At 41.9% G+C, this 24331-nt stretch overlaps 2 protein-coding genes across 2 annotated transcripts; both read right to left on the bottom strand.

Annotated features, from left to right (window-relative positions):
- Window positions 1-484: 484 nt before the first annotated feature.
- Window positions 485-11925, bottom strand: arl5a (ADP-ribosylation factor-like 5A). The gene is made up of 6 exons (XM_042706431.1): window positions 11486-11925; window positions 3546-3606; window positions 3126-3273; window positions 2332-2415; window positions 1632-1783; window positions 485-1144 (listed from the first exon to the last, which is right to left on the bottom strand). The coding sequence occupies exons 1-6, from the start codon at window positions 11529-11531 to the stop codon at window positions 1096-1098; spliced, it is 540 nt and encodes a 179-aa protein (XP_042562365.1). The 5' UTR covers window positions 11532-11925; the 3' UTR covers window positions 485-1095.
- Window positions 11926-12986: 1061 nt separating this feature from the next.
- cacnb4a (calcium channel, voltage-dependent, beta 4a subunit) lies at window positions 12987-23718 on the bottom strand (the record flags this gene model as incomplete). The annotated part of the gene is made up of 12 exons (XM_042706430.1): window positions 12987-17411; window positions 17797-17982; window positions 18083-18178; window positions 18575-18726; window positions 18958-19067; window positions 19414-19472; window positions 20636-20716; window positions 21346-21365; window positions 22107-22171; window positions 22803-22930; window positions 23224-23346; window positions 23584-23718. Coding segments are annotated over 12 exons (1419 nt in total), but the record flags the coding sequence as incomplete, so codon positions are not given.
- Window positions 23719-24331: the final 613 nt, after the last annotated feature.

Raw genomic sequence — 24331 nt, 5'->3', positions numbered from 1 at the left:
CAAAACAAAGCCATAAGGCTCTTCTTTTTTGGAGGTGTACCACTTACTCGGAGTTAACTCTGTTTGTTTGTCACTAAACCACCTTCTTGAAATGCCCCCTGGCCTCCCCGGTGTCTGTTCCTACCTCCTATTCAGGACTATGAATGTGTTGTCAATGACGAAGTAAAAAAACGCTGCCCTCTTGAGGACTGAGGGTGATTCACACTTCACCGTTTGATCAACAACATGAACACTCATTTCAGATTATTTATGTGCAGTGACTAATAAAAGCCCACAAATACTGGTTTTGAAAATACTTCAAAACATTTTTGGATTACTTCCAACCCACTGGATCTACCTGTTTTCTGCTAGCCTGGGAACCAAGAACAGTTGGTAGTCTGAAAATTTCACTTTCAATGACACTTTTCTAGGAAACAAAATGTTCCGTACACTGAAAAACATTGTCAAAGATCAAATACATAACAAACTGCAACAACAGCAGCAATGACAGATAAAAACACTTTATTTCACTGTATTTTACATGAGCAGAGAAGGAGATTCCCCTCTTGGCTCTGAGCTTGTCTCTTCAGCCCTTTATGCCAATGGGCTCTGAGGCAGGCACAAGGTTAATGCAAATACTGGACTGTACACACAGGGCAACACAATCTCCAGCAGGCTGGCAGCACTGCAAGGCCACTCCAGACGGACATGTTCACTCAACTTGGAGTCCTCTTCACAGCTCTCCCCTGCATCTACTGTTGGATCCATTCTCATTTTCCCCTCTCCTATCTTTATGACAGGGTAAACCGTGCAGGAAACGGAAAGAAACATAATCAAGACCAAAATCAAAACAAAACCAAAAAAAAAAATCATAAAATAAAACATTGGGATTGGGTTGGTGTGAATTCATTGATCCTGAAAGTCCAAGGATTTGGGTTTTGTTTTTGTTGTGTGGCGGTGTGGTTGTTTGCAGTTCTTAGCAGTGATCTGTAAATAAATAAAACCATGAGTCCTGGTGACATCACCGGGTCACCTTCACAGTGAGCTGAGCAGCAGCCGGCCCCCGTCACGCCTGTAAATCAGAGAGTGAACCCACTGCACGCTAGGGGTCAGAGGTCATCTCACTCGCAGCCGGGACATCATCCACTCCAGGCCCTGACATAACCTGGAGGACAATAGGACAATAAGTTCTCATCTCTGTTACAAAAAATGGCACATCATATGTTTATACAATCCTGAATACGTTGTGTCCTAATTTCATTGACAGACAACTGCCAACGTACAAAGCAATGAGCAAAGTCTGCTGCGCATGAACTAAAGCTAATTGCAGAACTTCGTTCAGCCCAATGCTCCCACGTGTCACACAATAGCTTTAGTTCTTTAGGACTTAGCTCGTTGCCCATCAATGAAATTAGGGCCCATTGAGTTTTTCCCACTGCAACCTCCCATTCATTCCCTAAAGTTAGTTGGTCCAGGAAAGAAAAAAAATATTCCACATTCACTCAATCAGGTCACTGAAAGTAGTCCATTTTAAATAAACAGGACAGACATTTCAGTGATTCTTTCTATAACAAGCAGCTCTGTGTCTGTCCCTCTACCGTGGAGCACAGCTCTGTGTCTGTCCCTCTACCCTGGAGCACTCTGTGTCTTACCCCTCTCCAGTGAGGGCACAGCAGGCCTGGATGTGCCACTGGTGGTCCTTCACCGAGGTGAGCTGCAGGCTCTGGGAGATCTCCGCCACCGTCATGCAACCCTTCACGTCCTGTTTATTGGCGAAGATCAACAAGCCAGCCTTCTTCAGGTCCTGGGTAAAAAGGGCGTAGAAAGTGTCTGTTTAAGCAGCCAACTAGAGACAGATTTTAAAGTAGACACAACAGTAACATCACACAAATAGCAGCTAACTCAAGTAATCCTCAGCAAAAAAGTAGTCTGCTCTGCCTAAGGGGAGACGCTGCAGCTTCTCAAGTCCTCCTTCATGGTTTGTGTCACAACATATCTCACAGTAAGACTGGGCTTTGGTTCAAGTTTGTAATTGGAGAACATGTTATATGGCACCTCTTTAGTGAAACCTCTAATAGCAAGGCTCTAAAGACAACACTGGCCTGATGTTGAACTCAAATAGAAAGTCTGAAAGGGAACTGAAAAAACAGACTGGGTCTTAGGACACAGATGCTAGTCTGCTGTGACTACATTTAAGAATGGCACTTCAAAGACACATCTCTCCAGCAGCACTGTTTCTGCAGCTTTGTAAAAAAGAATGCATATGTGTGATTCAAATTCTGGCATTACCAAATGTTTAAAAAAAAATGTTTAAAACGAGACAAAACAAAGACACACAGCGGCTGGACTTACTTCATGTGCAAGCATTCTGTACAGCTCTTCTCTGGTCACAGAGATCCGCTCTCTGTCTGTGCTGTCAACCACCACGATCACAAACTATGACAAGATAACAGAACAACAGGTTGAGTGAGGGGGAAACAACAAAGGTACGTATGTGCTTCAGTACACCAAGCAGAAAAAGCTAGAACGTCTGCAAAGCATGGTCACTCGTCGCCATGGTATCTCCCAATGGCAGAGCAGCTGGGTGTGTAACTAAGGGAATCCCCTCAGATTCTGAGGAACAATGTTGAAGGTTAGCTGTAGCCATGGCAACAGCACAACATTTATGTTACATACCCAGCATGACAGTTTAGTGAGATGTCTCACCACAGGCAAACATAAAAACATCCTTTACATTAGCTACATTCTTTAAGCCAAAGCTACTTACAAGTGAGGTACAGGTAGAAGTTTGGTAGAGGTATTACAGCAAACCGGAAGGTGGCTTTCTTTGAAAACCGCGGTAAAGATATGTCTATACCGCTGCAGCCCTACTTTTATATGTGCTTGTGACTGTTCTGTATACACGAGAGCACTAGTGAGATGTCTCACCTCAGTGTTTGTGTGTATACACAAGAGCACTAGTGAGATGTCTCACCTCAGAGTTTGTGTGTATACACGAGAGCACTAGTGAGATGTTTCACCTCAGGTTCTATATACACGAGAGCACTAGTGAGATGTCTCAACTCAGGTTCTGTATACATGAGAGCACTAGTGAGATGTCTCAACTCAGGCTCTGTATACATGAGAGCACTAGTGAGATGTCTCACCTCTGTGTTTGTGTAGTAGGTGTTCCAGGACGAGCGCAGGGACTCCTGACCCCCGATGTCCCACATGAGGAAGTGGGTGTTGTTGACCACGATCTCTTCCACGTTGCTGCCTATTGTTGGCGACGTGTGCACTACCTCGTTCATTGAGCTGAGGAAAAGAGAGCAAATTAACACATTTATCAATCCTCCAGTGATGTCCAATTGCTTGTCCAATATGAATATTTCTTTTCACTACGGTTCCTTCTCTACGGATAAGAAACTAAAAAGGATCATGCGTGTCATACTTTGTATGCAACACCTTTAGCAAGATCACCCAAAAGTAACAGTTGAAGGATTTCCTTTAGCTCACCAGCCTTTGCACTACCATTTCCTTTATTGACAAAGGCAGTCAAAAAGGCTAAAAGTCAGGTCAGTACTTACAACTGATAAAGAATGGTCGTCTTCCCCGCATTGTCCAGGCCCACAATAATGACCTTGTGCTCTGAAACACATAATGGAGTACTCAGAACATGAAGAGCGCTTTCATAACAGACCTGTACCATGTACCATGCCTATAAAAACAATGTGGCATTCACACTACTCCATCAACAATAATGAAAGTCTTCTCTAGAACTAGGGTAGTTGTGGACAGGAATGATATAGGTTTAGATCAGACAACTTAAGAAAAGCTTTGAGGTTAATGACACCACTTTACTGTTTTACCATAAAAGGAAGAACCAATGAACTGCAGCTCCATTTACCAGTAGTTTAATCTTGATTTTTAGGCAGATACAGACAACATTGTAAAACACTGTCAAGCCAGTAAAGGTCTCTTTGTACTTCTTGAAACACTGTGGACATTGTTGGCCCTTTACAGCTTCAATGATGAATCATCTTCAAAAGGGACCCCCACCTCCCACAGCCGGCCACTGTAATGGGCATAAATCAGTCAGAGACCCACACAAGCCGCCGTGGGCTGGACTCCGCACTCTCAGTCTCTGCTCGTCAACAGACTGTGGTTACCCACATGAACCTGGGCTAATCTCTAACGAGTAAGTCAAACACTCTTTTCAGCAAAATTAATTGATATGGAGGTTTATGCAACACTTAGATCCAGTCGATTTATTCACTTTTGATTGGACAAGAGTAATTCCATGAGTCAGGATACCCTGGAACAACCTCACTGAGACTCGTCAGCGCTAGTAATCACTCCCTCTTTGATATACTTTAACCGTTGACGTGTATGGCGTCAACATTCCATTCATTCAAAGTGAAGGAACAAAATGCCAGGCAGCGATATTACAATGTTACATTTGACAGTTTTTGAGTGATGAAATGGAGGAAATAGGGCAGGTGAGTGTACAAATGAATATGCACAAGTGGCCTTTCTGACACTACTTGGCCGTAGAGTGACAGTAGGCCTACTTATTGTTTGGCAACGTTTGATGCTGAACTCTCTGGTTAGAACTATTTGTTGGAGTAGAGATATGAATCAAACTTGAAAAAAAAAAAAAAAAACGGAAAATGTTCCTGGAGTTAGTAAAGGATATCCTCATGGCTGTGATTCGAGGCCTTGTGCCCACTCTCACTTGAGTAATATTGCTTAATAATGTTATGCCAACATGTGACTTGCATCATTGTTTTCACTTAGCAGACATTGCAGAACTTTGTCTATTTTAATCTCTCCAGCCTAAACTATTTTAACTGGTGGGGTGTTTTCTGAAATGCTATACTGAACTGGTTTCAAGAAATTAGTGTCTCATATTGTTATTAGTTTGGCTTCCAGTGTTTCTGAGACAGATTACTGGATTAAAACTTGCTAGCCAACTCATTCATTTTATCTTCAGTCCAGATGCTAACACCCTATGCATTCAATTGTCTTCACAAACATTGAGTCATCTGAATGAAAACTGGATGTCCATATAACCTACATGCAAACATACCCTGACCCAATTCCAAGTTTCTTCCTTGCTTTTGTATTTGGATGCATTAATTAACAAATGTTCCTGCATAACTGGTGGATACTGAAAGGTGCAGGTGTTGCAAACCTACATAATAAAAAGCATAAAATCCTCTGTTAAACATAAAGCGCAAAACAGCTCCGCTCCACCTCAGTTTACAAGATGTCAAAGTCTTAGACATAAAACTGAAACAGCACTGTGCAATAAAGTGGCAACAGGGATATTTCTGGTCACGGCAGGGCAAACTTTGCCTTGTCTGGTGAGCTCATTTGTTTGCATTTCCTGTCTTTCTTCTGGTTCTACATACATCATACACCCAGTCCAAGTCCTGTTTTCATTCATTCATTCAAAAACAAAAAAGACTATGGAGGAGGTCAAAGTGTGACGTCATCTGTCAGAAATGTTAAACAAACATAAAAGGGAACAGGCTATTGTTTGCTGCTAGGAGGCTATGTGGTATATCTGGTTCAGTCTGCAGAATCAGACAATTATGTCTAGCAATTTACTACTGCTGCTTTGAACCAGGCAAGCCCCTCTTAAGGCAAGTCCCAATTATGTAGACATTTCTTGTTTTATGATCGTATAAGCCTAGGCTGTACAAAGTTAAATTCACAGTGAACCAACATGTTATGGACTTTGGTCTTAGACTTTTTAGCATATATGGACCACTTACAAGGAAGACTTCAGGGCAAAAGACACAGGCTGACAGGCATGTCAGTTGAAGAACTTAAATGAATATAAAGAACTAGGCCTACCACCATAACCTCTAAACTACGAGGTTACAGCCTATATATTACATTTACACTGTGAGCTAAATGATGGACTGTTGATACTTATCTAAAACACAGTGATCGCCACTATGAAATGTGTTTACCATAAGCAGAAGGCCTACATATCCTTCAACTGTCAGAGCAGAACCAAAACTAGAATTTGACAGCATAACCATAAAGCCATGTTCCTTCTGATCGAATGGGAGATACAGCACTAAGCTTTTGGCAGGCCAACACCCTTTAAAAGAGGAAGCCATAGGTATAGTCTAACAAATAACATTCTTAAGTCTGGCTAGTTTCCTGTCAACAGCGGCAATGTGGTAAATCAGTTCAGGTGCAAGCTGTCTGCTGCATGAAATATTTGACAATCTCTGCTTCACAGGCATTTGATGGTGCTCATCAGCTGTGGCGGAAGGAAGAACGTGACAACGCATTTCTTTGCAACTTCTCTGAAGACACATTTTTCTAAGATGCACCTGTCGAATTGTTTTTTTCCTAGATTATGTATTTGAATTAAATTAGGTAAATGTGTTGTCATAGGACTGAAATTCTTCTTCTGTAATCTTCACTAAATGTATGGGCACACAGACATAGGCTCAGTCTCACTACTTGCTCATCTAGTATCTTGGAAATCATCTGCAGGCTGTCTGGGAGGTGGAGGCGAGGGCTTTTCCACATGGAGAAAAAGCACAATGCTGGAGCATGAAGTAAAACTCAAACCTTATCGCTGCCTCCCTACAGCCTGTGTGGCATTTAACCTACGTAACACTAAAAGCTAATGTCTCACAGGCCAGACGAGTGCAGACAAGACATCTGAAAGTTTTTCAACTCACACCCCACACACTGGAACTTAGTCTGAGCACACAAACTGATCTTTGATCTTGTCTCTCCGGGCTATACAATAACATCTCCAGGCGTGGTGGATTCTAGCCTGGTATAACCAAACCCAAATTCACTTTGTGAATAGATAGGGCCTGGCCACGCTCCACTGGGGATTGTTTCCAGTCATTGCGTCCTAATGTGTAGACTTCGGGTTACTTTTGAAACCATTGGACCAGCCTTTAACCAATCAGCATTGACCACTATAGGATTACTGTCCTACCTCGCCATTAACAGTGCAAACTGATATATATTAGCCTTTTCCCAAACCCCGTTGGCAGTAAATAAACAATGTCTTTGCCTGTGACGAATAAATGTACACACTTTTTTTCTCCGGCTTCAATTCTTTAATGTTTGCCAGCGTTGATACTACTGTTTATATCACTTCGTCTAGCTCTAGTGCTGACGCCATTGCTGGAACTACATTTTGAAACAAACACTACATGTCAATGTTGTCATCGCACTTTAGCCACCGCCCACTGGTTGCTGATTGGAGGCCCTGCGATCCCTCTTGTGAACGGAGGTTCTGGACTATAACCACAGTGAGCAACAGGAGGCGGAACCTGGCTAGGTGGATTCAGCATTCCCATATAGAACACTGAAATGACAGCCTACTTTTGGGTTCGCCACGATGAAAGCTCCTGAATACACAGGCTGGAAAACGAGGCATGGCCATACAGAAACCTATGTCAAACTTTTAAAAAGGATTAATTAGGCTATTACTATTGACCCTTGGGGCCCTAATTTCATAGGGCACAGATCACCACAAACAGGCTTTGCGCAGGGATACCCATATTTGCTCATTTTCACTGACACAAAGCAGGGCAATCAAGCATAAGTGGGTTGACTAACTAGTGGACATGGCAATGAAGTCATTCTTTATCAGCCAATCACCATGATTCGACCATACCTTATTAACGTTCAAACGGAGCTCAGTAATTGTTCTTCAACAGAGCAAACAAATCCCGGCTGCGAACGGAGCAGTTTACAGCCGAGGAAACAGAGGTTCTTGGGCGGGAGGTCTGCATCCGAGGAGACAGAGGTTCTAGTGTGGCAGGTCTGCACCCGAGGAGACAGAGGTTCCTGTGCGGGAGGTCTGTTATTGTTATGAAATTCGCAAAAATAATTTTGCCAAGGTATTAAATTAGCTTCAGGTCATGCACCACGGACAGCCCCCTTGCCTATCAATGAAACTAGGGTCCCATGTGTCAGTCACGAAAATACATAAAAATGCATACAAAACTGTCATAGAGAAAAATATTCCCAAACACCAGACACAACAGAAAGCCAAGCCTACACTAAAGAGCACTGAATGCCCGGCTTTTAGGAAAGAAACCATGCATGCACAAAATGGCTATATACTCAAGACACATGTATCCTACCAATAATCTCATGACCTGAATATTTGAAATGGCCTAAATCAAACTTTTATTTTTTGTATCGCAGCCAAAAGCAAAAATAACTATTTGCAGATGGGGGTCATTCCATGAAAATATATTTATTTAGTGGAGAAGTCAAGTGAGGCCTGAAACAAAACCATGACTTCCCAGATTTAAGCGGCACTCCCTGTTCTCAACTGTGAGCTGAACAGCCCACAAAAACAACAGCTGAGAGAAAACCTCAGGCCTGCTCCGCAGTGTTCTATCCCCAGCATCACTTTTGTGCAAAAAAAACAAAGTGGTTACAGCCAAACTAGACAACATGTTTGTTGGCAGAAGTATGATAGGCTGTAATCTTTTTCAATCATATCCTGCTTACATAGTTAAGACGACCCATTTCCTTAAACCAACCATCTGGCCAACCACAATGAGAATGAGGAGCTTTGGAAGGAGAACAAAAAGTTGCTTACTTGTACAAGTGTGACATGCAACAGATGAAGGAAAAATACAAACTTTAAGAACCTTTGTACAACTTGGAGGATGACAAATGACTAATTTGCAGCCAAAGGTTGTTAGTTTTGCAGTTGTTTTCTCCAATCCACATCAAAATACAATTGGATTATGATTTTTTCAATAATCAACAGCTGGGTAAAGTCATGATCTACTTTTTAGATTTAAACAGTGTTATTAAAAAGTGACCCTATAAGCACAAGTTCATAACCAGCTGGTGCAAACAGAACTGTGAAACTGAACATTGTCAAAAGCATAGGCTATCTGATCCTCTTAAGCTCCAAAGACAAACCATACAAACCCAATGCTAGATAAATGCTGCACTAACTGGCATGTTTTCTGACGTACACCACATACAGTTTCAACAAACTAAAAATTAGAAGGATAAAAAAGTGTATTTCACGCATCCAGGTCAGTTACCACTTCTCCACAGTATTCAGGAAAAGTCAGCTTGTGAGTTTCCCTCTACCCCAATTCAGCAAATTTAACAAATCCCTAACCTTAACATCGATTACTTTTTGGGTTACTACCATACACTCTAAACTGAAATTGAAATTGATCAAGGCTAAAGCCCCTTTAACTCCAATTCAAACATGTTTTAACAGTACAAGTATGCTTATTCTATTCTATTTCTATGGTTTCAAAGGACTGAGTTTATAAACCCTGAACAAATTATTGTAAAAGATTGACTAGGGCCATAGGTATGTGGAAAAAAAGCACGATCACCGGACATCTTAACACAAAGAGTTTCCTTTGGGTACAGGATGTTTGCTGTATGCTACGTACCAAGACTTAAAAAAAACGTACAATTGATGGCTGACCTCCAAGTTAAACGACTAGCTACAAGATGGGACACGCCAGCCACTGGAGGTGGAATTACTGATGTTACACACTGACAGTACAATTTGCATTGCAATACTGAAGGGGTACTGATTTATTTTTATTATTTTGTGTTGTATTAGGCCTAACACTTAGTTCCCCAAGGAAGTCCAGTGAAGTTTGACAGGAGACACATACATCCTCTAATTACTAAAATAGCAATCTCTCTTTACTTCTCAAGTCAGCAGCGTTCTACACAGACAGTTTCGATTACATTCTGACTGGCTCCTGGTTTTTAGCCACTGTGTGTTAACACAAAGTCACTATTTGCACAAACTTGCTTGCTCTCACTTACGGAGGAAATACTAGAGCAAGTTTCTAGGCCATCTGCCTCCCTGCATATAGTACAGGCAAAAGTCTCCAGTCTACAGCAAACAAGCATTCTAGAGTCTGTGGATAGCTGGCCCTGCTGTGTATTTCACAGGAGCCGTGGCATTCATAATTGATAGAGGATCTGTCACACGAACAGTCTGGTCCACAAGTAATGGCAAAGTGGACAGAAACGCATACAGATGAGAGGCCTGCCTAAGTGTATAGAAGTAACCTGGTGTATGGGGCATAACCTGTGTCATCCTTACACATTTGCCCTGTTGTTAAATATAAGAACACCCCACAAGGAGAGGTCGAGAGGTAAAAGATTAGGTCTAAATAATGCTATTCAAATTTGAGCAGAGCATTAATTACCTGCTGTTCTACTTCATAAACTATATATTTCCAAGAATGAGAAAATAATTGTCAACTTCAGTTATGCTCTTCTTCCCAATGGGTGTTGGATCAGATCTCCATTTCCACAGATCGCTATGCTATGCAATGATTGTGTAACATCCCTCATGTATCCAAGAATGTAAACTTGATACCTAGCCTCCTCACAGAAAGACGTTAACCACGACCCGTGTGGTATAATACCACTAAACTGAAATGTTACTAATAAAGATTATAGACCTGTGCTAAGCACTCTAGCGATAGAACCTTTGGTTTCTACTATAATGTTACCTACGATCAAAGCAGGTGGTGGTAAATGGGACATTACTGGGAACATTAGCTGAAGAATGTTTAGCTCAAGGCAACGACATTATATTCTTTGCTTTAGTGACCGATTGCCTGATTTTATGATTCTCCAATGCCACCACGACCATCTGGAAATAACATCCTGTGTTTAAATGAAGGAATCTAATTTAGATTCCTTGGCCAACTATTACATGACTATTTTTACAATGCTGGCGGAATTCATAACTAGCCAAGCAGCAACGACCTCATCCTTTCTATATCCTACTAATGTTATCGATATATGGCGATGTTCATAAAACTATATGTAGATATAAATGTTTGACAGGGTTTGTTAGTTGGTACACAAGTCTATAACAGTTGCATGGCTTTATTCTCTGCGGTTAACGTAGCTGTCAGTTTGCAACTAACATTAGCCACCTCCAATAACGTTAAAAGCTAAAGTTAGCTGGGAAGCTATCTGCTAGCTAGCAAGGCAGCTGAAATTAAATAAAACGTTTAACTTAATCATGTAGCCAGCCAAGGCGCCTAGTAAGAACGTCCCATCAGTCATTTAACTTGAAATCGACAAGAAAGGAAATGTGATAGCTACGCTGTCTGGCTTGCTGAACACTCACTACAACGATACTTATTGTTTTACATCTGGTCACAACTGCTGTGCTGGCGTGAACGTTACTAGAACGCTGTTTTACATGGAGGTTAGCATTATGTCGCGAGAATTTCAGGAAAACACCACGTTAGCTCTGGAATGTCACCTGCTATGCTTTCAGTTATAATAAGCACGAGATTCATATTGCACACAAAATGACTATGGTTAGCATGTATGAATGCATCATTGGATAACAAATACTGAAGTTCACAGCTCTAAGCTAATTGCTCATCTGTTAGCTATCTAACATTACCATAATACAGTTTGCCAAATAGCCAGTCAGCCAGCTAGCTAACTGTATGAAAATGTCAAACACTTCAGAACAACTTACAGTTAATGACAGGCTTACCTTGGTGATTAAAAAGCCTCCATAACTTCGTAAAAAGAATTCCCATTGCAGACCAATGGCCTTCGGAGGCAGCGACAAATTCGACACTTTTGAAAACAATCTGCTGGCTTGTTGGTTAGCCCAAGCTAGCAAGCAAGCTACCAAGAACTGCTGGAATAGCGAGCATTGAATACTTCAGTTTCCATTAAAGCAAGATATTTCCCACGATTTGTCATTGATTTTGAGAAGAGTTAACGATATATGGACATTTTTGGAGACATCTTCTTACACGTAGGTATACGGCAATATTCTAACTACCCAGCATCATACACATATAAATACTAGCCGATATCTGGCGAGAGATGGAAAAGGCCTTGCGTTCGGTTTGCGGGACCAGTCGCTGCTGACTGTGAGCGCTGTCGAGGAGGGCACAGCTGTGGCTGGCTATGCCGCAGCACAGTGTGACACATGGGGCCTCAAAATGAAAACGTGTGACGTACGACTGTGATTTGACGCTCACAAGCAGCAGTGAAAATCATACTTTTGCCATTAATGGCAAAAATAGGTTAAATAGATGCAATGGTGCAGATGCACTGAAATAAGCCTGATCATTTTTCATTGTTTTGTATACGAACACATATTGAAGCCCATTGTGGGACAGTTACAGATAGATACAGCCACAATTTAGGCACTTGACAAGTAAGTTTGAATAACAGTTAAATTAATTTACATAATAAACTGTGCAAACATGAGTGTCTGTGTGTGTGTGTGTGTGTGTGTCTGAGAGAGAGAGAATTTAAGAGGTAGACTAGCAAGGAAGTAAAACACAAGATAACATAAAGGAAATAGGGATAAATGGCCGACTTAAGAGCTTCTATCAGAATCTGTTTTAGAAAGCCCTTCCCCTGTTCTCTACCACTCCTCTCATCCTGACTCTCTCTTCAGGATAAATTGCCTGTTTCTTTCCGTGTCCTGTCTCCCTTGTTAAACTTGTTTAGATGATAACAAAAGTCTAATTAACTAATCCATGACTTGGTATTATTTAATAATAGGCTATTCTGGGTCATAATCATAAAAAGGTAATCCATCCATCATTGCATTTAAGAATAGTAAAATTATCAGTGTAATCAGCTAATTTTATAAATTTTAGGTTATTTTCAGTAGCCTTACCTGTAGGCTGCGTAACCCCTTTTCTTACTTACCTACTCACCTTGGAGCATGTAGCTGGCCCGAGTTTAGCTGGCATAACAGTCGATCTACAAGTCTAGCAAATCGGCACAATGTGCATCATCAGTTGTAAACTGCATGTGTAGGCTTAGGCCTATCCTACTAAGCTATGTTTGTTTTCTTCATGATGATTTTGGAAGGGGAAACAAAAGTTCAGGTCACTAGAAAATCTGAACTAAGGTGAGCAACCTCAATATTTATCATAGGCTAGTAATTTATTCATTTCAACAGTCACAAGGATTGTTGCAGGAACACAGGGTCAGAGGTCAGAGCCAAAGAGAAGACAGTCAAGAGCTGTTATTCAGTTTCACTTTATTTTAGAAAAAGAAACCGTTTTAAATGCAGCTAGACTCAGTTTTCACACTTCTAATTTCCATAAAACATATTCTCTCTCAATAATTACTCAGAATTCTATATTATGCATGCAGACTTGCACTGCGTTTCGTCATCTTTCACAAAAATAACAACACAATTTCATTTGAACTCCAACGAAGCCGCTACTTAGCAGAGGGAGGTAAAGCATCAACATGCAGCACTGTACACATTTGCATAGTAAATGGACATTTTTAGCCTACCCCGATGTCTCCTTTTCACAAACGTGCCTTTTCAGAAGTGGTGAGAACTCCCTAATCATTGTTTTTCCAAAACTAAGTTAAATTATCAGGTGGTTTAAGTTGGTTAATTGTGAGTATCAAATTGAGGATAGCATCCAACTCAGTTATAGCCAACACAAAGTAAATTCACTAAATGTTTGATACCCAGTAGCATACCGAAATAGGCTATTGCGAAGAAGGTACATTTTTTTATCTGCCCTGACAAAGTCATGGTTACATGTAAATGATACTGAACAAAAGAGGTCTGTTGAGATGTAACAAAATCCATACAAGATTTAGGGTTACAAAAAGTAAAAAGTACACTGTCTTACTAGAAATCAGTATTTAACAGAGTGACAACATCAAATGGCGTTCTTTATGCCTAAAAACAGATGACCACGTCTTTTTACATTAGATGCAGGTACAGAAAGAAGAGGTTTTCTTTGGCAGGGATACTTGTAAGAAAACGATATAGCTTTGTCAACATTTCCTATAGTCGATACAAAGTGTAAGGGCTTTGGAGAGCTTTGGCACACTACACACTACATAGACCGACCAGTTTAAGTTCACTCATAGAGAGATGTGGGGCTCACAGTACTCTGTTTAACCCAGAAACAACCAAACAAAATGCACAAGAACCTGTTTCAGAACGTTTCACAAAAATCCCTTGATGCAGATAGTTCTTTATTGTGAAATATTGTTTTCTAAAAGGAGAGCAGCACCTTTGACTACCTTCAAACATTGATGAATGTATTTATGTCAGGGGAAGTCTCATCTGGTCTCTCAATATAACTCTCATTCTGTGAGATTCAACATAAATATTTACAACAAAAATGTTTCAAGGTTCTACATTTTCAAGTTTTCAAGTTAGCGAAGTATGGGCATTATTAAAGATTATTCAATTAATTCATTACATTTTACGGTCGATTGAAATATTCTCAAAAACATCTTTGTGGGAAAGGGTCAAATAATAAAGAGAGTGAATCTACCTGAATTGCTTAACAGAAGGCCCCAGAGTAACTCATTTATATTTCCTAGGTAACAGGAGATATGAATGGAATGGATGGTGACGTATGGCAGTGCTAGTACAGTAAGGACACTTATCTCCAACTGCACTTGGTCAAACTTTCAACTCTGGCCTTTTGACTTTTTGAAAAAAATATCAGCAAGATTTCAATATAACCCATTTCTGGAAATGCCTAAATTATTTGTTTACATTTTATACAAACGACTGAACAAGATGAACCAGGAATGAAGGGACAAAGTAAAAGTATTTATCTTCAAATACCTTTTTGCTACAAAAAAGCCTTTTGGGGTTGCTAACTTCTCTGCAGAAAATAAATGACCTGACCTGAATTAAAATGATATCAATAAATTCAAAGACCTCTATTATAAGTATCTCTATCACTGGAGTGCTGAACACAAAATCAAAAACCTGTGGTCCTGAGGTGCAGATTCAACATGTAAACACAAAAACTTGCAGGCGCAAAGTGCAAAAAAAAAAAGAAAACCTGCACACACACAAAAAACTTGCAGCTCTGAACTGCAAAATGCAAACACACACACACACACACACACACACACACACACACACACACACAAATGTGGTTCTGAGGTGCAGGTGCAACATACAAAAACGAACCTGCAGTTCGTACAAAAAGAATAGGGCTGAGGTGCAAATGCAGCACAAACTGAAAAAATTAGGGGAATAGGTCAACAGAAGTTTTTCTGTTTGTATGTTGTAGCATCTACACCTCAGGACAGCGGGGTTTAGTTTTTGTATGCTGCATTTCAGGGTTGCAAGTTTTTGTTTTTCACATTTTGTTTTTGTGTTTTGCACTCCAGTGCCACACTACTGTTACCCTGAATCCACATTTGCCCCCCCTAACCAGATAACAACCACTCAGCTTTTACTTCTGCACAGGTGTATCCAGTAGGTGAACCAATGGTTCTCTTGTCCATGTACGTACAACACTACAATATCATACCATCTTACTTCTGCTGCTACCACAGTGCAATCAGATGTGCTATCGTGAAGCTGCTCACTAGCACTTTTAAATTATATAAAAAATATTCCATATGATATAGTTATCATCAGTAATAAGTTACATACACATGGATAGCAAACGAGTTAAATCATCCTGGTGTATGTTGAGAAGCAACCTTCAAACATGACCTCACAGTATGCATGCCTGTATGACACAATGGACACAGGTCATGTGATTAATGTTCCACTGGTGTGTAGAGTTAATATATTAGATATCAGAAGTCTGACATGTCTGTGTAGTATATGTCTGAATCACAAAGAGAGTTCATGCGAGAATCATAATAAGAATGACTGACATGAAATGATGAAAAAAGACAAAAACAACTGTTAAAGGCTGCCCTTTCCTCCTTCCACAACAACAGAGACCGAGAGTGTTGACACACCACAGAGCTTAACGTCACGGGTTTAGATTGCATCACGTTTTATCCAATGCATGAGAAGCTACTCTGATAAAAAAAAGAAAAAGAAAAAAGACTGATGACACAAAAGCCTTTTATGAAGCTCTTTTCGACAAATTAACAGAGAACAGTTCCTTATGAGTGCAGTTTCTTTATGAGTGCAGTTCCTTATGAGTACAGTTCCTTATGAGTGCTGTTCACCCCCCCACCTCACCAAGTTGTGATATGATCATTCTGCGGATAACAAAAGGCCATGCTGCAAGTGTAACGTGATCAGTGAAACTTGACCTACGCTGAGCGGAGCCATGCTCTGTCTCCATTACCCAATGGAGTTTTCTGTACTCTCCACTGGCAACTTCACTGAGAACAGGGATAGAAAAATGATGACAATACTGTATTTTGTCACATTCAGGAAATCATTGAAATTCATATTTGATCACTGAAATTCATTTTACTGCCTTTTTTGCTTTCAGCTTTTTGTATTAACTATGTGGCCAATCATGGCACCTAACCAGAATCATTTATAACAACTCAACTTATTTTCAACTCTGAAACCCATCAATTATCACTACAAATGTCCTCACATGCCTAGAATATATGATATTGGCGTGTGGACTTGAACAATATGCAGACACTAAACTCGATATGCAGTCTGGTTCAACCGCAAAAAGCAAACAGTTAGGAAAAGTTATGGTCCTTTGTTTGGAAATGACTGGCGCTGAATCGGGAGAAAAGATCTAAGGGGAAAAGTCCAAGCCTCACAAGATTCGCTTAGCATTTAGGCGACTGTGAGCAGTTTTTTTTGTTCTTCTTCTTTCTCCCCCCCGTTCCCTGCAGAGCACCGGAAAACACTCACAACCAACCAAGACAAGTGGAACAAATGAACAAACATTAAAGATGTATCACACTCCACTGCTTCCACTGGCTACTGAAAAAAAAGAAAAAGAAAAAGAAAGGCTCCATGTCGACCGTGGGGCTCTTGGTGCTGTCTAGCATTACCACATGCTGGCATCAGTTCAGGGTGCGGGAACAGCATGCCACAGCAGTCTTGACTTGTTTACACACTGAGAGAGCTCCTAAGGCATGGATGGTCTGCTTACTTCCTCGTCTAACTTCATACCTATCCTGTGCTGCACTGCCCCTGAAAATTTCAGCTACACTTCCTCCATCCAGCCATTCTAAGTATTCAGTGCCTTGTGTTTTTGATGGGCAGAAGCGGTGGTGCTCGCTATGGCTTTGAGGCCCGTCGCCACCACACTGTTGGGAGTCGAACTGAGGTACTACACTTTCAAATACTCTGGACACAGCCTTATAGGAGCCACTTCAGAGCTCTTTCAGTGTGGGCTTTACAGAGAAGAGAGACCGGTGGATTTGATTTGTTTTTTTGTCTTTCTTTTGTTTTTTCGAGCGGCATGAACTCATAACCTTTGTCTAGACTCGTGGCTGTAGCCCCCTGGGGAGCCCCTGCTGCGGTGGGGCTTGTACGTGTCCTGGTAAGGGTCCTGGTAGTCCTCCTCCACCAGCGGGTAGTTGTCCCTGCTCTGCTGCGATTCGGACGACAGGCGGTTGTGGTTCTTCCTCGCCCGCTCGTTGTTGTGGTAGTTCTCGTCGGCTGTCATCAGACTGCGTTTTTCGGCGGGGGAGAGCTCTCCCGTGTGATTGTTCTGCTTGTTTTTCTGGCCCTTTTGACAGACGGATTGAAAAGTTAAATTTCTGAAAATCTACTATGAATACAAACACACACACACACACTAATATTCAAAGAAAAGAATATAATTTGGTAGCTAAAAATCGTCGGTTCACACCTCCAGTCCACTTTTAATACACACCTGTTCAAGAATTCATGAGATTGCATTCTACATTGAGTGTTAAACCAGCACCAGTGACAATAAAGAGATATAGAAACTAAAGGATCTGTTGCACAAAAGCAACCCTGCATTGGCATGGAAACTAGAAACTAGTAGCCATAACAACATAAAGATGGCAACTGGAAAACCCATTACACTTCCCTAGGTCTTCATGTACAGTGCACTACCAACAATGGTGGGCTAGGAGCCTTTATCTAACCTGCAGTCCAGAGATAGCTGTGGGATAGGGAGAGAGTGCTGTGGAGCCCAGGTTCCTTCCCAGTATGGGATTCAACGGGGTGCTAAGTGATGTGTGCGTCGCCCGCCAGTAGGCCTCCAGGTACTCAGCTAGGTGCTCACACGCGTCCTCTAGCTGATTCTCATCCAAGATTATGTCAAACATTTCCTGAGGGGGACACACAGATGTGGCGTAAAGATGAGGAGGATGACTCATTATGTTGGGTCGGAGAGTTAGCATAGGTAGAGAGTGTGGGTGGGATACGCACCGGGGGACACTGTGCCAACTTGTCTGCCGCCACCAGCTGAACATTCAAGTGCTTGCTCTGAGACTTCCCACGTGACTTGATCAACCGCTGCAACACCTGTGGTGCACAAGCAAGCCCACAAGCAAGCCCACATGCACACACAAGCAAACACAAAAACAGAGTTTCAGTGGATATGACTTACGACTGAAGAACAAAACAATGAAAAAAGAATTAATCCAAGTTACTGAGAGGCAAGTACTAGGATAAAAACGTAACCAGTGACGCTTATTGGTACAAAAGTCTGTTACTGTCATTATGTGACAGCTATTATATTTGCGCTCAATTACAAATGATTGTGTTGTACCATCACGTTAACTTTTTCTATTAATTATGTCTGAATTTCCTGAAGGGGGCAGTAATAATGAATGGATTGTAAAGGAGGCTGGGAACACAATCTGTGAGCATTGCTGTAAACAGTTAGCAGTGGATTTGTCATATGCCATCCAATGTTACCTTGGGAGATGACACTTTGACATGGACGATGATGGGTGCTAAGGAGGTTTTAATGAGCTGCGCCGGATGGTTGATTGTGTCAGCATCGAGCACAACCAGCTGCAAGGACCTGGCCAGCTCAAAGATCCGCTCGATCTCGCTTTGAACCTCGGCTGTTGAAGACATGAGAGAGAGAAAGCCGGCGTTTCAACAGTGCTCCGCTCCAACGAGGCGCGAGAGAAACAGAACAGCTGCAGAGGGTGGCGTGCTGACGGGAGACTGTAAATGTGGTTGAATAGCGTGCTAATACCCATGCGAGAAAGACGTCCGACTGAAATAATAACACGCAGTGTGTTGGAGCGCAAACTCCAAGCTTTACAGTTCACACAGAAAGGACATCCTACCCAAGCTGGATCTGGTGTTGGATCTCTCGATGATGGCTCTCTTGCTAGGATTGTTGAGCACAGATCTTTTGGCCATAGATATATCTGCAGTCACTCTTGTGATGGATATCCTGTTGTGAGGCAGATGGTAAAATGACTGTATATCTCCTGAACAAAATACAGTACAGCACCTAATGTAACAACGGTTCAGTTGTTTATAAATGAGGAGAATAGAGCAATAGAACCAGGAGAAAGGCTTAGAAAAATGAAGAAAGAAAATGTAGGATAACACGTGTGTTAAATTTAAATTTAAATGCACACTGAGTACTGAAGATGTGTTATGTGGCCTGTAAAAGTGGTTTCTCCTGTCGTATTCAAAGGCATCATTCATCTCCATGACTATAAGGATTATCCAGCCTTTGCACTGCATTGTTAGCTAAGAGCTGTGGAACACATGCAAGGTGTGATCCTCCTCACCTGCCGTCAAACCTGTGCTTCAGGAAGTCAAAGAGCGCTTTCTGCATCATATCAGTCACCTGCTCTCAAGGCATCCCAGGGAGAGGCAGAGGAACATGGGACAGGGAAGTGTGTGAGAAGAAAAGAGGAGGACATGCTGATCATAAGAGAGGACAGTCAGAGACAGGAGCAGTATGGCAGTGTACGACTAGAAAGAGGTCTGAAACTAGAAACTGAAACTGAAGCAGATGATAGAGAGGAAGAAGGCGGAATAGTCAGCCAGATTTCTAGGACGCTTGTTGTCTCATTCATTGGTTGGTTTTAGTGTCTGATGGGCGGTGTGGTTTCCATACTGTCGGATGACGAGGCTTAGACATTTAAGATTTAAAAATGGATCACAGAATAGGCTTTGCTGTTTTGAAAGATCTACAGAGCCCTGCATCCTTTGGGAACATGGGATAAAGATTACGTTGTTGCATAAAGCCAATGTAATGCTTCTGCTTTTTATTAAAAAGAGTATAGTGAACAAACACATCCAATATCATAAAACCTTTTAACTTAATTCATTTTCTAGGTATGTCACAGACCCCGTGTCGCTAGAATGTACACAAATCCCCTGGATTAAGCACGCCCCTGTTCTGCACTTGCCCAGCTATGAATCACTCTTTTTTTTTTGCACACAGATGATTGGTGTATCTACTCTCACGTTGACTTCTCAGATGCTTTGTCGCCTTCTCCCTGTTTCTAATTTGAAACCACGCTCCACTTTTGAGACTGACGTGGTGTACCCAGAAGGTTGTTGCCTTGACAACACGGTGCAGAGATGAGGACTGCGATTGTGTGACTATTTCAGCTTCTCTTCCCCCCCCCCCCCCGCCTCTCAGAATCAGCGTTCCCTTCCCCCTCCCGACTGCTAGGGAAGAGACGATCCCTTTCCCACAAGACTCCCTTGTATCAATACTCCACTTCCATGTGTACGACTGGTAGGGATCACCAGTATTTCAAAACAGTATCCAAAGCTGGGTACCCCAGAGTAATGGCTCTCCTGTCAATTCTGTGATCCCTGTTTCTAAACATGTTATTCTGAGCCAGTAAACAATGCAGTGATGGGGGATATAGGAAGATACTGAGCAAGTGGCATCTGTGGTTTACTGATATCGTGTGCTGATACATTTAAATAGTGTACCACAGCACACACTAAATGATTGAAGTAACTGGTTGTATTATGTGAGGGATAACACACCTCATATCCTTTGAGAGAGGGACCCACTAAGACCACCGGCCTCATGGAGGGAACAACATCATAGGGAGGAATGTGTTCTGCCTGTCACAACAAAAACAAACAAAAACAGTGTTAACCAGAATGTCACCCCGAATCACCAGCAAACTCAGTCAGCACCATCCTCTGAGCAGTAGAATACTGGTAGCAACTCAGCAGTCTGTTTCATTTGAAATGGACATGGGCATATGCAGGGGAAATGGAAATGGTGATTGTTCTTCTAGCATAAGACTGCAGCATTGTGCTCACATTATACTGACGGCGAACAGGGATGCCAGGGCGCTTAGAGCACAGTAATATGTCTTCTGAGAAATGAAATCAATACTGAATGGGCAGCCTGCCTCATTTAATGGGGGACATAATTTGTCAAAAGTTACATCACCATTAACCTAGGTGTTGGATATTGCTTGCTATTTTAAGAAACAAGAATCATCTTCATCATCTCCACACTAAGCTTAAAAGTCAATACACCATCATCCTGTGCCTCTTCAGAAATACAAAGATAGCAGTTGGGGTTAGCTCTGTCTGGGATTGTTTGGGCCAGTGCAAAAGACACACAAGCAAGTCAACAAAAGGAATGTTACACAACATCACAAAAACAAACAAACAACAACAAGAACAAAAAGTGGCATGAGGAGTTGCACATCGTTAGTAATTGTATTTTGACTTCTTACCACTTTCTGCTTCTGTTTTCCTGTGAAAAGAAAAGAAACAGTTCAGTTGTAATGCAGTATTTACATACAATACAGTAGTATTAGTAATTGATGTTATTGAAAGTTCTAAACTATTGCACTTTCAAACACCCAAAGATGACGGTAAGAGGGGGTGATGCTTTCCGTCCCAGGGAAAATAACAAAACTAAAGAACTGCTGTACCAAATGATACTGCAAAAAGATACAGCAAAATATAGGGCCACACAGGTAAACACGAACAAGGCTGTTCACATTCTTCCTGACTTCCTCAGATATGAGAGCAGATTTGAGAGCAGAGCGTGTTCTCCACTGGGAGGCTGTATTATAAATCAAGGTTGCCTCTGTGTTGTCTGCTGAACTGGAGGAGGAGGAGGAGGAGGAGGGCGACGATGATGAAGATAATGAGGCACGGGAACAAATTAAATAAACTCCACCTCAACTCTGCTAAGATGTGGGCAGTTAAGAAAACCTTCATTAATGTGATCCTTCGTAACAGTGATCACAGTCACAGATCATTTTTGACATTCATTGAATATGCCCATATAAAGATACTGTGACCCAAAAAAGAAGAATGGTTTAGACCATGTGTCTATAACAGCAAAACAGTATTTTTATTTCTTGGAGCTTGTATGTAACTACAACTTGTATTGGGGGCACTATCTCTCCTGGATTGGTTTCTTTCTTCCAGATGTGTTTCTAAACTGGGTCAGCTCCTGGGCCAGCTCACGTGCGAGAGAGCTCACCTGCAGAGGAAGGGTTGGGTTTGAAAGTCTCCCCAAGACTTGAGGAGGAATTCCCACTGGTCTTACTGCAAACACAGCACCAAGGACAGAAGGGGAGAAAGGAACAGCATTAACGAGGCAGACAGCGCCATAGATCAAACCTGACAAAAACGGGAGTCTCTGGGAGGCCACCGCCGAATATAAATCACGCTATGAAACGGGCGGTAACAAAGTGTTTAACAAACACAACACTGCCTTTGTTGGACTCAATACGAGAAATCTCGGGTACCGATATCCGAGACAGTCACTTTATGTAATCCCATTTAAGCTATTGCTTGGGTGTCAGCAGTCTACTTTTCTGAGAATAAATCCACTTAGCATTTGAATGGATGTCTGTTCAACGGAGGAATTTCAGTTGGCTCTGAATAATGACAGCGCAAATAAACAAACAAATGTTTTGCCTGTTTATAGTTAATACTGTGAATAGACCCATTTCTGGGCAGTAAATGAAATGTTAAAAAAAACAGTAAATAAACAAAATTTTAAATGTTAATTAAGACCATACCGGAATGACGGGTAATTAACGAGCATTAGGCCAATGTAGCAACCATTTTAGACACATCGTGCTGCTTATGTGTATGTGAGTTGCGTGGCGTCCTTGCAGAGGACAGTAATTGGTGACGGCATGTGTGAGGCGCAGCTAGCTGGCGCTCTCACCCGCCAAAGCGTCCTCTCTTCTGCTCCTGCTGGAGCCGGATGTTCTCCAGTTTGAGGGGGCTGGGGATGAAGCCGATGTCACAGCCCTCCTTCACCAGACGGCCTATCCACCAGTCATTGTTGTACTTCTGCAATGGCACACCATTTACAAGTGTATTCATCAAAACGAGTCTTGCTGGAATATTGAATACTGCATAGTATACCATCTAGGGTTAAGGTTGTCTTGTGAAATGCTCAAGTTGTGAGAATGATTTGATAAATGTACTAAATGTAAGTCACAATAACACACATATGGCCCTTGCTTCTTCAACATAATTTAACATATAAAATAACTTTTCCAAAACTGTTTATTTCCACTCAAAGCGGTTGTTTCAGCGGTTGTTTTCGTCTTCACAAACACACATGTGGGATCATTTATTACCTCCTTAATGTGGAGGAAGTCCTTCGTATCAAACGAAATGGCAGTGCCTGCCACTGGGACATCCTCATCCAGAGCTCCACAGTAGCTGACATTGGTCTTCACGGCAAAAGCAACCGCTTTGGCCTTAAAAAAACAAACAAAACATTGACATCGACATTAACTATGGCATGCACTGGTTGAGAAATTGCAGTGCAGTATAAGCACAGGACTTCATAGGATCCAAATGGTCCTGATATGGTGCAAAACTGACTCTTGATGGAGAAAGTAAACAACACATTAAGGTAAGGCTGGCTACTGAACAGAATGTGGAGCTTTTGTATGGAGTGTATTCCGCTGAAGCCTCAGGGGCCACAGGCTCACCTTGGCCCTCTCCAGCTGCTGTGCAGCCTGCTGCTCACGCTCCTGCCGGCCCCCGTCCCGCTCCTCGTCCAGAGACACATCCGAGTCCGACGGCTTGCTAGTGTACGAATCAGCGGAGCCCTGTGGGAACACAGACCGGGTCAAGCACGCCGCGCCAAGTCATCTTAAATCACAAACACACGGTGAATGCTGAGCGCGTGTGTCCGTGGAGCGCCGTGCTCGCGACCAATGCGCCGGGTTCTGGTGCTGTTTTCAAACGTCACATGATATTTTCTTCTCCTGACATGAGGCCGCTCATTATAAAGGCAGTCAGATTGGACGAGTGTTCTCCATCTGAAGCTGAACCAAAGGCAATGGGGCAAGACAAGCTGCTCATGGATGTATCATTTTGCCCAAAACAAATGAGTGAATCTTTAGTCATGAGAACTCAGGGTAACTCATTCATCAGTGGGAACACCATCACAGACAGATGCCAAATTATTTGACCATTATGCAAAATCATTTCCACTCAACATCGAAACTCATCTGAGTAGATTCTATACATTTGCCCTTCTCGTCTGCACAAAAAATGGCATCTGTAAGGTTGAAATAATGTCCATATACAGTACATATACAGAACCGGTGTTGCATAATGTGGTTTTGAGCTCAGGTGATGAAGCTGGCTGTAGCCTTGATGCGGCCCTTCCGTGACTGTAAAACTGAATGGATGCAGGTGCAGAGAAGAGATGGAATGAGGCCAGGGATGAGC

The sequence above is a fragment of the Clupea harengus genome, unplaced genomic scaffold, assembly GCF_900700415.2.
Source record: "Clupea harengus unplaced genomic scaffold, Ch_v2.0.2, whole genome shotgun sequence".
NCBI classification, from domain to species: Eukaryota; Metazoa; Chordata; class Actinopteri; order Clupeiformes; family Clupeidae; genus Clupea; species Clupea harengus.
The sequence above is the reverse complement of the archived record's forward strand: the minus strand, read 5'-3'. Positions and strand labels throughout refer to the sequence as shown.